General features: G+C 33.8%; 1 protein-coding gene across 4 annotated transcripts in view; it reads left to right on the top strand.

The window, feature by feature from the left end:
- The window catches only part of CNKSR2 (connector enhancer of kinase suppressor of Ras 2), a 370,581-nt gene that overhangs the window by 294,872 nt on the left and 57,964 nt on the right, over positions 1 to 17,745 (top strand). For all 4 annotated transcript variants that reach the window (XM_077146892.1, XM_077146891.1, XM_077146890.1 and 1 more), the window contains 5 exons: positions 2,134 to 2,207; positions 2,472 to 2,543; positions 7,755 to 7,822; positions 13,904 to 14,004; positions 16,235 to 16,808. In XM_077146892.1, the coding sequence (XP_077003007.1) occupies positions 2,134 to 2,207; positions 2,472 to 2,543; positions 7,755 to 7,822; positions 13,904 to 14,004; positions 16,235 to 16,808 (889 nt within the window). The remainder of the gene's footprint in view (positions 1 to 2,133; positions 2,208 to 2,471; positions 2,544 to 7,754; positions 7,823 to 13,903; positions 14,005 to 16,234; positions 16,809 to 17,745) is intronic.

The following is a 17,745-nucleotide window of genomic DNA, read 5'->3' as shown; positions in this document are numbered from 1 at the left end:
AATATCACCTGAATTTATTTCAGTTTTTTCTTAAAAAAAAAAAAGGAAAGAAAAACTAGTTGACTGGTTTTGAAAATCTGTAAGTATTCACTTCATTTGGCCCAATTGAGGGTAAATGTACATAATATATCTGAATTGTTCTTATGATTTCCTATTTTACTTGCAGTACATCAGATTTATATCCAGAACCATCCTATCACATATCACAACAGATATGCCAAGAGTGTACCTTATTTGTTGATATTCCCTCGACTCTACATTTGCTTTGATAACTTTGTCATAGCCATCTATCAGGTCACCTTATTAGTTTTTATTTTAAAGCAATAATTTCCACTGTTACTTGTTTTATCAAAAAGCATAAATGATTTGATATAGTATGCTGGCTAACTAGTCTCATATTAATGCTATTATCTTAAATTATTCATCAGTTTGCATTTGGAAATTAATTTTTGAAATATAGTTTAACTATCATTATACTCATGATTATAACTTATAGTATCTCAAGAATTTTATGTTCCCCAGACAGACTGTTATATAGTATTGTGATGTTACATTATGTTATGTTATGGTTAATGGAGTAAGCTAAGAAATTACACCACCTGACTTACTGTGCCTCATTTCCTTCAACTTCAAAATGAGAGTAATAATAATAATGTCTATCTTACTGGGCTGACATAAGGATTAAATAAATTAATGTATGTAAAATCCATTTGAATAATGACTGACACATACTAAGTGCTCAATAAACATATGCTAATAGTAATATCCTTTCTGATTAACCACATTTCATTTGTAAAATCTTGAATTCGTATTTTGCTCTTTAATATAAATGTCTATTATCTGTATAGAAATGTTGTTTGTTTTCCGTACTTTTTTGTGTGGTAATCGCACAGTTACCTAGAAAATCTTCCATTTTACTAAATGTTCGTTATAATAAACAATAAATTTGCCTACATTTTCATTTAATTGATATTTATGAAATATTTTTAAGATACTAATCAAGGAGCACCAATACATACTGTCTGTATTCTTCTGTTTGTTGTAAACTCACTTTAGATGTGTCTGCTAATATGCTAGACTATATTCTATCTTTCCAAGTTTCAGTGATGAAAAACTGTGAACATTTTTTATTTAAAAGAAGCGTTTGTTTCAAAAAATTAGAAGAAAAAATATATTGCAATATTGAGAAAGTTTAATACTGCTTATTTTCATAACACACAGATTTCAATCACTAGCAGTAGCATCAAATGTATATTAATAACTTTTGGAGAGAAGCTTCACATTGCAAGAAATCTTGTATATATGAATGAGAGTGTAATCTCATTCGAACTTGATATATAAGAAACCAAGGACTGGTATAGCACATAATCTGATTAAGATTTCAGAGAATTAAAGTCTGAGTTTAGTCATGAACATGAGAAGGTTTATTAAATAGTTTAGCCAAAGATAGTCTTAGTCTAGTTGGGATAACTTGTATCTGATGTAAGATTTTGAATAATTCTCCTCTCTTGTTTGTCTCATCTAGCATTAGAGAGAGGGGGGTTTTATGGATTTCTTTAAATTTTCCAAGTGAAAAATGACCTGTATATTTACCCCATGTCAGATATATGAAGATCAAGTTGACCTCTTATTTCATTTGTAAAATTTTTAATACATGAAGTAATTATAATTAGAAAAATTTATTTAAGTTTGGTAAGAGAGATTTTGGAGGCAGAAGAGAAATTGAATTAATAAACTTCCCTATATTTTAACATTAGAACATTAAAAATTATGAATTGTAGTAAATGTGGACTAAGTGATTTTATGTGTATAAAGGGGTATATACATTCTAAAAATAAAATTGTTTATAAAATATGTTTCATTTAGACAATGAATGTTTTATTCTCTTTTTTATAAAAAGGATGTTTTTAAAGTTCTGTACATATTTTAATTTGTAGTATTATCAATACTCAAACTATATGTTCAATGTAATGGAATACAGCTGGTAAGAGTAAAATTCTAACCTCTAAAATGTCAAATTTGAGGAATTAAATTAGCAAATCTATTAGTATGCTGTTTAAGGCATAGTTATATAGTAACTTCAGCTTCAAACCTTTGTATATAATGCCCTAAACAATAGTGTTGCCTCTTTAGGATGAAAAAGCAGAAGGATTCATCAGTCTGCCTGAATTTAAAATTGACAGAGCCAGTGAATGCCGCAAGAAATAGTAAGTTGATTTTATTTGGAGACAGGGAGAGAAGGAAAGGGTTTTTTAATTTTTGAGTTTTAAATTATAGGATACTTGTCTAATGCTTTCAAGTTGAGGTTACAAGAAAGCAGCATTCTAGGTAGAATTGTTTACTGATTCCTATCATCATGGTAGAAGCATTGTATATGTGAACTCAGGTTAGATGTTGAGTATAAAAATTATTTGGTTCTAACTTATTTTGCAATTTGAAAGAAAATAAATGTACTTGGTTTTCTTTTGCAGTGCATTCAAAGCCTGTCATCCTAAAATCAAAAGCTTTTATTTTGCTGCTGAACATCTTGATGATATGAACAGGTAAAGTGTTACTTAAATTCAAAGTATTTAGAAAATCAGGCTTAGAATTCTAAGTTTTCCACATTGATGCTTAAAGAATGATGTCACTGATGTTTCTAGTTCAATCAGTTTAAAAATAAAATGGACCTAGCTATAGCTCCATGCAGTTATACCTTATTTAAAGAATGGCACTAAAAAGTAAAATAATCTCATCAATTATTTGTCAAGTTTACCAAAAAAATGTGCCAGAATTCATATATAGGCCAAAAAAAGTCCACTGCAAAAGAAGGATTATTTTAAGTCCATTTCAAGAGCATAGTCTTAAGATTATATTTCTAGATCTGAAAAAAAAAATGTCCACTAAAAAACTGACCTTTTCAAGTGCTGAGAATTTATGACAGAACATTCATTTCAATAATTCATGGCTAAGCAAAATCAGAATTTCTTTCTCTTATCTTTCATCTGTCACCAGACAGGTCTGTCTGTACAGCCAAGTGGTTAGTTGGCTACGTGGTTATTTGGTAACCTAAATATAGATGGATGAATGGATAGATAGATGGATGGATAGATGGATGGATGGACAGAGCTAGAGATATAAATATCTTTCCCATCATCTATACCACATTCAGTTTTAACTCTTTAGCTTTAATGAATTTGATCCTTACTTTTCCTTTACTTGTCACTCTCCCTTTTCTAGAATTGTAGAAATTAGGTTTAAGATTCAAAACTTTCCCCTTTATATAACTTAATTGGCAGTGCTTATTACATATATGCATTGCCTGCAATTAGGGATAGGCAGCATAGCACAGTGGTCAATAGATGGACTTTGGAACCAGGTTGTTGAAATCCCAGCTCTACCACTTACTAGCAAGGAACTTAACTTCTCCAACTAGCAAGGAGCTTAACTTTTCCATGCTGACACTTGTCCCTTCTGTAAAGTGGGAATAACAACCATCCCTAGCATGTAGAACCCTGAAGGAGTAAATAAAAACAAACATATAGGGCTTAAAACAGTCACTTCCATCTAAAAATTAGCATAATTTAATCAAATATGATATGTGCTAATCAAGGTCTTCTTAATATTATAAAATGGCTTGTTTAAAAATGTATTTTTATAAACTGTAAAACCATTCTTGGTCTCCATTCTCTACCCAGCGTTAGCAGTTGTTTCAAAGATGTGCTTATGTCAATATTGCTCTTCCGTAATATTCCTATGGATTTGTCTGGCTCAGGATATCCTAGAAGAAGCTAAAGCAAACCCATATGTTTCATTTTATTGCTTTTTCTAAGCAGTGGGTTAAAGAAAAAAAATCTAACCAAAAACATCATCTTCACATCCTACATTTAAGAGTGCTGTTTTATGTAGGCCTTACTGTGTTATGCTACAATTTTTAGAATTCAGTTATCCTAAAATAATGGATTTTTAAAATAAATTTCATTTTAATGAACTTTTATTGTTTTGCTTTGTTTTTTTTAATAATTATATTCCTGATGTCTGTTTTCAATAGGCATGTTTTAAAAAATATATTACTTGTTAATAAAAGGGGGGAAAAGTCAGTGCTAGAAATATTTGCAAAGAATTAGTGATGGAGATAAACATCCTCTTACAGCTTTATTCATTCATCTGACAGTTAAAGGTATGTACCTAGTCTTCAAGAGATTATATATTTACAAAATAATTAAATTAAAATAAATATATGCTTTATTTTATTATTTCATAATTTGTCTTAAACATTATTATCTTTACTTTTTATAAAAATATTACATGGTACAGAAAAGTATATTTTTCTTTTCCATATTTAAAAGAAATATTGTGTCAGAGATGAGATGTAGTCATTGGAATAAAAAAAGTAATTCTTTTGTTTCCCAGACCATGTACCCAACAAACAAAAAAAAAGTAATTCTTAAATTTAATTTTCTTCCCTATACCTTAATATATGTACCTTAATATATGTGTGTGTGTGTGTGTGTGTGTGTATATATACACAGATAATATTAAAATCTTGCCTTCTTTTTTGAGTAGCTGTAAGCTTGATAGTGAGTTAATAGTTTACAAAAACACTTTTGAGTAGCCCACCACCATCCGTTTCCTTCTCAAAAATGAACATTGAAACATTTTTAAAAATATTCTGTCTGTGTGAAATCTGTGGGGAGAAAACAGAACATCATGTTTCTCAGGTATTCTGAGACTTATTTACTGAATTTGTTTGACCTACATGCCTTACCATGTTGGTACATACATTCTTGAAATTGTAAAGACATACCAATTTCTATTGGATCATTATTTATACATTTCATTCATGGCTTTTACTGGTATTTCCATCTCAATACATTCTTCTGTGTCAGTTATTGACATCTTCATTAGAATGTTCACAGTGGGCCCAATATCCCCTTACCATGTTTTCTTGTTTTAAAGCATTACTGATAATGTAAGGTACTAAATATATAGAATGTCCCTATTAATATTTTGGAAAAAGTTCTAATTTCAATATTTCTATCCTGACTGCCTTATCTGAAATTACCTTCTCCCATCCTCTGGCATCTTTGACATTCTGCCTTTTTATCTGCTTGGTATATATGCTACTACTTGACAAATATTTATTTGCATTTCTATTTATTGTCTATCTCTCTCACTAAATATAGACATCATGAAGGCAGACAGTTTTGTTTATATCTGTATCCTCGGTGCCTAGAACATTATCTGACACATATGTAGGCTTTCAAAAATATTTCTTGGCTATGTCTGCTGTTCTTAATAGCCTATAAATACCAAATCATAGTTGTAGCAAGTATATAGGTAGCTAAGGCCTTTACGACAAGTTTACCTAAGACAGCACCAACCGTTGTACAGTGCTCAGCCTTTCATAGCTATACCACAGTGGTCTGAGTTGATCAACACACTTTCTGAAGAGCTTTGGTTATGAACAGCATTTTTCGTCTGAAAAGTAGTTTAAACTTTCAAATATATTATGAAATTTAGCGATTCTGGAGCTTATTGAAGGAAGGAACTATATCTTAATTCATTTCTGTATCCCTAAAGCGTAGTTTATTGCCTAACACATAGAAGGCACTTAATACATGTTGAACTGAAAAACTGAGTAAGCCCCTTTAGACTCATAAGGACTTCACTGTTCTTTTTTTTTTTTTTTTTGTATGCTGTATGGCAGGGTCACATTTCATTATTTTTTCCATGTGAGTATCCCATTATTGCAGCACCATTTGTTGAATTTTTTGTTTGTTTATTTGTTTTGTTTCTTGGGGAGTACATGGACTGGGAATTGAACCCTGGTCTCCCACATAGGAGGTGAGAATTCTACCACTGAACTACCCTTGCACCCCAAAGGACCTCATTGTTCTTTAGACCTCTGATACAGTGAAATTTCATTGATGTAAAAAAGTTGTAAATACAAAGTACTGGATTAAAATTTGTCGATAAACTATAACAACTTTCAAATAGTGATTTTTAACAATGTATCCTAATTTTGAACTGCAATACATATTTCCAGATTTTTTGAGTAAAGTTAATATCACCTTGTCATTAACATCTAGATTAGAAAGGATCTTTTTAAAATGTTTCATATAATAAATTGATTTTTTTAGCAGTTTTCTTCCGTTGTCTCTTTTCCTTTCTATCCTGTATCATTTCTGTTTGAAATGTGCTTTGTGATCACAGCATCCCAATGTTAAGCACTACTTAGTGAGTTCTACAAGCATCAATTAACCATGAAAATATATATACAATAACTTTTTTTAACGGTATCATTAATGTCTTCACCCCCAAAACACCAAGCCAGTCTTTCTCAAGAGTGCTAAGGTTGGCCTTGTAGTACAAATTCAACTCCTTTCTCCCTACAGATAAGCTGTAGACTAGATTTTAATTTTGACCTTTTACTAATAATTAGAGTCACTTTTTAAAGGTTGTCATGAAGTTGACTTCTTGACTTAGGGTTTATAATCTTTTATAGAGTGTATGTTTATACCATACGTCTTTACTTTTATTCCATTTCTGCTGTAGTCCCTTTTTCACTCCCCAAATATACTTAACATGATAATTACATTGTATGTTTTGTCAAAATAAAGTTGGATTTTATGTAACTTATTCTTCAAATTAAAGCTTAAATTTCCATGTATGCTATTTTGTCTATCAGATACAACTTTCCTCCCTTTTCAAGATACTGTAAGCATCTGATGTTCAGTTAGCACTACTTGTATAAATGATGATGTATATGAGTCACTTGAAAAAGTGTCATTTTCCACTTGACAGAGGAGATATGCTATTCAGGAGAAAAAGCTTTCAAACAGAACTTTTTCTTAAAAATACTTCTAGATTATTTTATTCCACAATTCAATGATGTTAAATATGCTAGTGATTCCAAACTTACCCAGGCTAGCTTGGAAGATGGGTTCATCCAATCATCATCCTTAATTTGGAGAAGTATTTGGAACATAGTTTAGGATTTACTAATGGGAAATTGTCATGTTAGTTTAAAGATTTTGTGATTAGCTAATCTGATGCAGTGTGAATAGTTGGAATAATGAACACAGGGAAAGCCCTTGTGGAACCAAAGAAGGAGATTGGAACCATTCTTAGCAGCAGCACTACTGAAAAAAACAAAGAAGAGCTATGATTTAGTTTTAATTTATTATTGCTCATGATAATAAATTTTCAGGATTTCAGCAGAGGTTAAAATTGTATATGCTCTTTCTGTTTTTTGAAATTATGATGCCATTTGTATTTAGAGATAAATTTCTGAAGTACTCCTATACCATTAAACTTAAATGAGCCTCATCAGAGTATTATTTTTTAGTAAAACTATTATTTTGACTGACAAATTCCATAACTTTTTCCCTTTACTGGACAAATTAGAACATATATTCCTGGACCTAATCTCTAAAGGAGCATTTGTTTTGAAGAAACAGAACAGCCTGAACTGTTTGGATCAACAGAATTAATGGGACTTGGATCATCTCCAAACCCTTTAACAGATATTGAACAGCTTTAGCCAAGACTTTTCTATTGAAATAACTAAATAGTAATCTTTGGTATGGGAATAGTTTGTACTGCAGGGAATTATACCTCATGAAACATGAAGACTCCATGTTTCAATAGTAGCAAAGAACACATCTTATAGTAGTCTACATATTCTTAAATATCTTAAAATAAACATTTCTAAAGAGTACAATGGAAGAAATTAAGTTGAAATATTGCTGATTTGAATATTTGTTTTTCAGGTGGCTTAACAGAATTAATATGCTGACTGCAGGGTATGCAGAAAGAGAGAGGATTAAGCAAGAACAAGGTAAAAGAATACTTTTTCTTTTTTACAAATGTGTTATACTTTTTTCTTGTAGTTATCCTACACAAGGATTCACTGCTTTCAACTGAGAGAAAATGTGTATGTCACTTTTTGGTTATTTATTTTCTGGGCTCTTTTTTTATCCAGATCATAGCATCTTATAGGTAAAGTCTCATAAACTGAACAGAGAGGATGAACTCTCAAATTTTGGGAGCAGCTAACAGAGCTATTTATGCCCTCTCATTCAGTCTATTTCCTATGGAAAAAAACAAAAAAACATTAAAAATTAAAAAGCCTATAGTTGGTCCTATATATTAACCCAAGTCCAAATCCTTAGCACTGGATTGTTTTTTTTTCTGTTTATCAATTTCATACTCAAGTAAGTGACCTTATATATTCATCTGCAAAGAGTTCAGATGAATGATCCCTTCTTCCATAAATTATCTCATTTGGTTCTATTCCTCAGTTCTGCTAATGGTGTAACTCTATAATCTTATGGAACTTTCCATGGTAGTGACCTCAGATTTATGAAGCACGTTGTCATGATACCGAATTGAAATCCTAGCAATAACAAATGCTGTGGTCACCATTCTGAGGTGGCTTCATGTTTCCCAAAGGGTGTTTGCTCTACATTCCTTGGAATCATAAGTAGTCTTTAAAGCTTATTTGAGACAGCCTAAAGTTAAAAGAATTCCACAGATTGATACATATAGAAATATAAACATATTCATCATTCTGTCTCCAGTAAGTAGAGCCCATTTTTTGATGGGGAGATTCTAAAAACCTTCCGTTTTTTTCTCAGACTTACAGTAAAATCTCAGCAAAAACATTCAAAAAACCCCTAAAAACTAAAGGATATTAAGATCTGAAAAAGAGAACAATATCCCAAACCCAATCTGTCAATACATGTTTAGGACAGAGGTCAGTAAACTTTTTCTATAAAAGGCCAAATACTAAATATTTTGAAATTTGTAGGCTGTACAATCACTGTCACAACTACTCAACTCTGCTGTTGTAGCACAAAAGCAACTATAGACAATATATACATGAGTGAGTGTGGCCGTGCTCCAATAAAACTTTATTTGCAGACACTGAAATTTGAATTTCATATAATTTTCGTGTGTAGAGAAATATTCTTCTTTTGATTTTTTTCAACCATTTAAAAATGTTAAAACCGTTCTTTGCCCACCAGGTGTATAAAAACAGGCTGAGGACTGCATTTGGCCTGTATACTATAGGTTACCAACCCTTGGTTTACAGCCATGGGTGGGGGTGGGTGACAGAGTGAGGAAATAGGGCAAGAAAAGTTCATGCAATAGCAAAATGTGTTCCCTGCTAATGTGAATGTATTATCTTGATGAGGACCTCAAAAATGCACACTTGAAATTGATTGAGAAAAATTAGATCAAAATAAAAGTAAATGAGTATTAATTTGTAAATAGTATGCAACTGATAAAAAAAAATACTAAATGGATATATAATTTAAATTTTTAAAAAAGCCTGAGAAGGAAGTGGGGATAATAAGTAAATGCGTGCTGGACAAAGTGACTAGTGAGCCTGATTTAAAGTCAGTAGTGGTATAAACAAGTTACAATAAATTTTAAAAGATTGAAATTATACAAAGCAACTTCTCTGACCACAATGGAAGGAAGCTAGATATCAATAACAGAGACAGAAGTGGAAAAATCACAAATATTTGGAAGTTAAACACTGTACTCTGAATCAATGATAAAAGAAGAAATCACAGGGGGATTCAGGAAATATCTTGAGATAAATGAAAATGTAAACATAACATATCGAAACTTATGAGAGAAAAAACAAAATTTACAGGACACAGTGAAGGTGGTGCTTAGAGGGAAACTTATAGCTCTAAATAGTTACATTATAAAGGAAGGAAGAGAGTAGTCCATGGTGGCTCAGCAGGCAGAGTCCTCACCTGCCATGCTGGAGACCCAGGTTCGATTCCCAGTGCCTGCCCAGGCCAAAAAAAAAAGAAGAAGAAAGCGCTCAAATCCAACCTAACCTCACTCTTGGAAGAATTAGAAAAAGAAGAACAAACTAAACCCAAAATGAGCCAAAGGAAGGAAATTAAAATTAGAAGAGAGGTACATGAAATGGAGAATTTAAAAAAGAGAGAGAATCAAGAAAACCAAAAGTTGGTTCTTTGAAAAGATCAACAAGACTTTGGCTAGACTGACAAAGGAAAAAAGAAGATGCAAATAACTAAAATCAGAGATAAAAGGAAGGGCATTACTACTGACCATACAGAAATCAAAAGGTTTGTAAGAGGATACTGTGAACAGTTGTGTGCCAACAATTTAAATGACCTAGATGAGATGCACAAAATCCTGGAAACATATAAAACTACCTAAACTGACTCAAGAGCAAATAGAAGATCTCAGTAGACCACAAACAAGTAAAGATAATGGATCTGTAGTAAAAAACCTCCTAACAAAGAAAAGCCCAGGACCAGACCACTTCACTGGTGAATTCTACCAAACATTCAAAGAAAAAATAACACAAATCCTGCTCAAACTCTTCCAAAAAATTGAAGAGGAGGGAGCACTTCCCAACTCATTTTATGAGGCCAGTATCACCCTAATAAAAAAGCCATGTAAAAATATCACAAGAAAAGTAAATTACAGACAAATTGCCCTCATGAATATAAATTCTGTAACAAAACACTAGCAGACTGAATCCAACAGCACATTAAAAAAATTATACACTATGATCAGATGAGATTTACCTCATGTATGCAAGAGTGAATGAACATAAGAAAATCAACTAATGTAATACACCAGATTAATAGAACAAAGGAAAGCAACCAGTGATCATCTCAATTGATGCAGAAAAGGCATTTAACAAAATCCAGCACTGTTTCTTGATTAAAAAAACACTTAGGAAACTAGGAATAGAAGGAAACTCTTTCATGGTAAAGGGCATATATTAAAAACCCACAGCTAGCATCATACTTAATGGTGAGTGACTGAAAGCTTTCCCCTAAGATCAGGAACACAACATGGATACCCACTGTTAGCTCTGTTATTCAACATTGTACAATAAAGTACTAGCCAGAGCAATTAGGCAAAAAAAGTCAATAAAAGGCATCCAAATAGGAAAGGAAGTAAAATTCTCCCTATTTGCAGATGACATAATCCTTTATGTACAGAATCCTTTAAAAATCCACATGAAAGCTACTGGAGCTAATAAACAAATTCAGCAAGGTAGCAGGGTACAAGATCAACACAGAAAAATCAGTGGTGTTGCTTTACATTAATAATGAACAATACAAAGAGGAAATTTTTTTTAAATCCATTTATAATGGCAACTAAAAGAATGAAATAAATATTACCAGGATATAAAGGACTTATACATGAAAAACTATAAAACATTGCTGAAAGAAATCAAAGATGACCTACATAAATGGAAGGGCATTCTATATTCATAGATTGGAAGACTAATATTATTAATGTGTCAATTCTACCCAAAGCAATATACAGATTCAACACAATTCCAATCAAAATATCAATAGACTTCCTCACAGAAATGGAAAAGCCAATCATCAATTCATATGAAGAATAAGCAGCCCCAACTAACCAAAACCACCTTGAAAAAGAAGAAAAAAACTGCAGGATTCCCAATTCCTGGTTTTAGAACTTATCATGAAGCTACAGGAATCAAAACAACATGGTACTGACCCAAGGACAGACATATAGACAAATGAAATCAAATTGAGAGTTCAGAAATAAACTACTCACACCTTTGCTCAATTGATTTTTGACGTGGTTTGCCAGTTTGAAAATATTACATACCCCAGAAAAGCCATGTTTCAATCCTCATTCAGTCTTGTGGTGGTAGCCATTTCTCTTAATCCTTATTCAGTACTGTAGAGCAGAAACTTTCGATCGGATTATCTCCACAGAGATGTGGCTCTGTCCATTCCAGGTGGGTTTTGATTAGTTTATTAGAATCCTTTAAAAGAGGAAACATTTTGGAGACATTCAGAAATGACGGAAGCCTCAGAGCCTACAGAGCAAGAACTAATAGAAACTTCAGAGCAGAGCTGACACTTAGAGAACAGAGACTCAAATGTTTGGAGATGCTTGGAGCCTAGCAGATGTCACCATGAGATGTTAGGCAAGCTGAAACCTAGAGAGAGACAAGGGAAGCTAAGAGATGAAAGCCAGCCCCAGAGAAGCAAAGTGAGGAACCCCCATGGGAACAGAGGCTGAAAGCAATGGAGTCCAGGAGCAAGGGACCAGCCAGTGCCAGCCACGTGACTCCCTAGCTGACAGAGGTGTTCTAGACCCACTGGCCTTTCTTGAGTGAAGGTAAGCTCTTGTTGGTGCCTTAATTTGGATACTTTCATTTCCTTAGAACTGTGAACTTGTAACTTATTAAATTCCCCTTTTTAAACGCTGTTCCAGTTCTGTTATATCACATTCCGGCAGCTTGCAAACTAAAACGCATGGGGTACGAAGTTCACTCTGTGGGGAAAGACTATTTTCTTCCACAAATAGTGCTAGAAGAACTGGGTAGCCATACACAAAAGAATGAAGGTGGACCCCTGCTTTACACCATATGCATAAGTTAACTCAAAGGCCTGAATATGCAACCCCAAGAAGAAAACGTAGGGAAACATCTTCAGGACCTTTAGTTAGGCAGTAGTTTCTTAGACTTTATACCATGAGCAACAAAAGAAAAAATAGATAAATGAAACTTCATTACAATTAAAAACTATTGTACATCAAAGGACTTTATCAAGGAAGTAAAGGCAACCTACAGAATTTGAGAAAATATTTGGAAGCCATATATCTGATAAGGGTATTTAGTGCAATTTTATTAATATATATATAATATATTCACATACCATCTAATCATCCAATGTGTACAATCAGAGGTTCACAGTTCTGATAAGGGTTTAATATCTATAATATCATAAAGAGCTTCTACAATAATATCCATAATATCATAAAGAACACCAAAAAGAAAACCAATGCAATTTAAAACTTAGAAAAACACTTGAATAGATATTACTCCAAAGAAGATATACTAATGGCCAATAATTACATGAAAAGATGCTCAAAGTCATTAGCCATTAGGGAAATGCAAATCAAGACCACAATGAAAGACTATCTCACACCCACTAGAATGGCTACTATTATAAAAATGGAAAATAGCAAATGTTGATAAGGATGTGGAAAAATAGGAATACTCATACATACATTATTGGTGGTAATGCAAAACGGTGTAGACACTGTGGAAAATAATTGCAAGTTTATTCCCTACCTTCATGCCTTGGTTTATTTTTTTAGGCCTAAATTTGTTGTAATAGTACTGAAAAAAAATGAAAATGCCAGCCTTCCTTTTCAAATTTCTTTCTCTCAGAGTTCTACCTCTTCCTTCTTGCCTGAGATCTGCCAAACCACTTTGTCTAGCAGCTTACATCTTCTACCCTTTAAGTAATTCTGGAAGTTTGGAACCTCCAGCCACATCAGCAGATTTGTCCTTTTGCATTTGACAAGAATCGGGCTCTACCATGTGTTTCCAATTAGAGATGGGAATATGAGGTTATAGAGATTGATGTTAGCATGACTCCAGAAACAGTGATTATTAGATAACCAGTGAACTGAAGCCAGAAGAGAGAATTTAGAACATTATTTTGAGTGCTGTTTACATTTGTAGAAATCTACAGCAAATTATTTTTCTTTGGGTATTCATCTTTAGGATAAAATGGTGTACCTTTATGAAGTATCATATGACATCATTCATTATTTGAAGCTTCAGACTAATTTGATCTGGAGTCTAATACACCCTAAATCTGATTTGGATTATGCAGTGTTTTTTTCTTAACTCCCCAAACTTGTGGCTGTGTATAATCACTTGCTTTAAAATGAGATTACAATTAGGTAATTGTGTTCTTCCTTCCTCCTTAAAACCCAGCTGAAAATAAAAATTGGGGAGCAGGGACAGATATAGGAGTGAAGTTTAAATTACCTCTTATTATATGATTGTGTGTACTCCTGGAAATATGACTAGAAACGTTTATAGAATGTTGATGTATCCATATGTGTGAATTTTCAGATTACTGGAGTGAGAGTGACAAGGAAGAAGTAGATACTCCATCAACACCCAAACAAGACAGCCCTCCACCCCCCTATGATACATACCCACGGCCTCCCTCTGTAAGTTAAAAACATGAGTATACTTAATATATGATATTCTTTGGCCTTGAAACATCCTTTGTATGTTGAAAAAATTATGTAATGGATTTCATGTCAAACTTTAGTTCCTTAGGGGAATGAAAATTGGACTCTAAAATCAATAAAGAAAGACATTTTTAAGTATATGAAGAATATTTATTCAGGAGAAACAGTCACCACAGATTCCAGGCAAAATGAATATCTGACTGGTATTGAGAAAATACTGTTTGTGTCAGAGTAGCCTTCATGGAAATATTTAAGAACATTAACAGTTTTTTTAGATAAAGGGAAATAAATTGACCTTATTTATTCTGCACTAATAAAGTTCATTCCTATGTCCTTTAGAAGCAGCTTGTACAGGTTAATATTTTATCTGTGCTGAACATGTTTTCACATATAGCTTTTTAGACAACCATGGAGTTTGATTTAATGTATATGTTTATATGATGCGCTGGACTTCTCAGACCTATATGAATTATTCTGTGTATAGACTATATTTTGAACTTTTAAGGGTAAACAACTGTCCTCATTTGCTTAGGACTATCCCACTTTATGCCTATTTCCCATCAGAATTACTGAGGGTATCTCAAAAGTATCCCAGTTTAGATCATACATTACATGCTGACGCTGACCCTAAGACTCAATTCTGCCTGTCTTGGGACTGAATTTTCGATATAGAAGATGGAAGCTGCATTTAGATGGCAATATCAGCCGATCAAATTCAGCCCCCATATTACTCCAAGAGATTTTTAATAGCATGCTATGCAAGATGTTGATATAATTCTAGGCTACTTCTCAACCTTGCTGAGAATCACCTCTAGAACATTTTTCAGATGCAGATGCTGAGACCCAATCCAGCCATAGTCAGTCTTTTTGGGACTGTGAACAATACACCGTATTGGATTGTGAAACCTTTGAGACCAGGGACCCTATTCTGGTCATCTTCACATTCTCTTAGCCTAGCACAGCCCTGGAACTTAATAAATATTTCTGAAATAAATGAATGGACATTTTTGTTTAATAACTAAAAAGGAAGCCATATTTTTAATTAAAATGTTTGATGTCAGTATCTCTTAGAAGAAGAGGAAAGTGGAAAACTACAGAATTGTTCTTCTTACAATAGAGTGCAGAGGATAAACTAGAGAAATAAAACAATGAAATCGGTAAAAAGTTATAGATTATCATGCTTTCCCTAAAACATCAGGATCCCTTTAAAACATTTAAAGGAATAATTCCTTCAAAATATTTATTAAAAAGGAAGAAAGGGAGTTTCATCTTCACTGAACAAACCTTTGAACATAACTTGTAAATTTCAAGACACACTGGATTATTAGACATGTGGGAAAGTAACCTACTGCCCACAGAAAATGCGAGGTCACTTTACTCAGGGGGAAGCATGAATCTTTACCTTAGTTCAGCTTGTCCTGGCCCCCCCACCTTGTGTTGACACAGTATATATTGTGTTGACAGTATTTAACAAATCTGGTTGTATCTGCCAGAAAGGAGCCTAGGTGGGTGTGTTAGCCCCAGAGCCAGATTCAGACTTGTCACAGTAGTGGTATTTCATAGCATTCATTTGCTACCAAATCTTTTCCCTTGGTTGGGCTTTGTGTTATAACATACATTCCTAAACTTTAAAGTCCAGGGATAAAAATATTCTGTTTTTCTTTTGTGCTCATTTGCCCTGCACAATCTATTCTCAGGGCAAATGCTTATCCCCATCAGGATATAATCTCATCTTGCCTACATTTTTAACCGTCTAGAAAGTGCGTTAGAATTGTCAAGACCATAAACCAGCTTTTCCATGGAGCCCATAGGAACAGACATTTACCTATGAAGAAGAGGAAGGGCTCTATCTGTTTATAAGCACTTTGCTTTCATACCCAAAAGCTTCTCTCCTTGCCTTCACCCCAAGCTATCTGGGAATACAAATTTAGGAACAGTACTTCTTCAAGATTTCAAATGTGTAGAAATTTTAAAACTTCAGAATGTTTTAATTATTTAACATTGTTTATTTTAACACTTTTTCTTCCACTTTTATTGTTGTAAAATGTAAGCTGGGACCTAAGTTTGAACTGTCTGAAAACTCATTAACTTCACTACATAAGAGTCTGTCTACCTAAATATTATCTGGTGGCCATTTAATATGTTCCTTGGGGGTAACAGTGGTCTGTTATTATTGTAGAGACTGATCAGAGGCTCCTTTCCACAGATGAGTTGTGCCAGTCCTTATGTGGAAGCAAAACACAGCCGACTTTCCTCCACAGAGACCTCTCAGTCTCAGTCTTCCCATGAGGAATTTCGCCAAGAAGTGACAGGAAGCAGTGCAGTGTCCCCCATACGCAAGACAGTCAGTCAGCGCCGCTCCTGGCAGGATTTGATCGAGACGCCACTGACAAGCTCAGGATTACACTATCTTCAGACTCTGCCCCTGGAGGATTCTGTCTTTTCTGACTCTACCGCTATCTCCCCAGAGCACAGGCGGCAGTCTACCCTTCCAACTCAAAAGTGCCACCTACAAGATCACTATGGGCCATATCCCTTAGCTGAGAGTGAAAGGATGCAAGTGTTAAATGGAAATGGAGGCAAGCCTCGAAGTTTTACGCTGCCTAGAGATAGCGGGTTCAACCACTGCTGTCTGAATGCGCCAGTTAATGCCTGTGATCCACAGGATGATGTGCAGCCAACAGAGGTGGAGGAAGAGGAGGAGGAGGAGGAGGAGGAGGAGGAGGAGGAGGAGGAGGAGGAGGAAGGGGAGGCAGCAGGGGAAAACATAGGAGATAAAAGTAAGTATGTTTATGGAGATTCTTAGCCTGTATACAGAAAGTTTTAACCTTTTCAAACTTCTTATTTTAAGAAAATACAATTTTCCTTCCCATTTTTCTTAAAATAATGGTGTTGCTACACGAGAAATTAGATATCCCTTGGTATCCTATTTTCAGAACTTTAGTAATTGAGGTGGGGTGGAGTGGGAATAATAAGTAATGAAGTTTATATCACAGGACATCCATAGCTAGAGCAAGTAATTCCGTTGTCTAACAACCCACTTGCTTTTTTAATGGTATTTACTTCTTTTCTTACTTCTCTTTTCTATTTTCTCCTCACTTGCATGCATCATCCCTTTGGCCCACAGTGGTTGACCCCTGAGTCTAGGTTAAGAAACCATAAATCCTTCAAGCACAGTGTTAGCAGAGCCTTGTTTGGCTAAGTAATTGAACACGCACACACACCATTATGGAAGATGTGTATCTTCCATTTTCACTCTCAGAAGATTTAGAGGAAAAATCCAAAAGACAATTTCCCCTCCAAGAAGAAATTTCACACAGCATTTCTTTAAACTCCAAATAGCTGAACTTATTTCTAGAAACCAATTCACCAAAAGCATCCATCTAGTTTCTCGGTAGATATAGTGATTGCAAAACACAATTTATGTGAATCAGGTTTTAAGAGAGACAAGTCAATTAGGTGACTGTCTGTCTTGTTGGTGTTAAGAGTATGTTTATGAGTTATAAAGAGTTCCTTATCCAACATGGCATACCAAGCATCTGTTTATAACTAATGTAATCCACCAGTCCAAAAACCCAGGCTAGTTTAAGGGTATGGCTTTAACTCAGTTATTTTAGCATAGAAAGTAAATCTAGTTTGGGCGTAAATCCTTAATGTAAAACACAAAATAAGTATAGAAGAAATAGTGTAAAACTGTTTATATCTCTTCATTCAAAA

Source organism: Tamandua tetradactyla, chromosome X (genome assembly GCF_023851605.1).
Source record: "Tamandua tetradactyla isolate mTamTet1 chromosome X, mTamTet1.pri, whole genome shotgun sequence".
NCBI classification, from domain to species: domain Eukaryota; kingdom Metazoa; phylum Chordata; class Mammalia; order Pilosa; family Myrmecophagidae; genus Tamandua; species Tamandua tetradactyla.
This window is presented reverse-complemented; position numbering and strand designations above follow the sequence as displayed.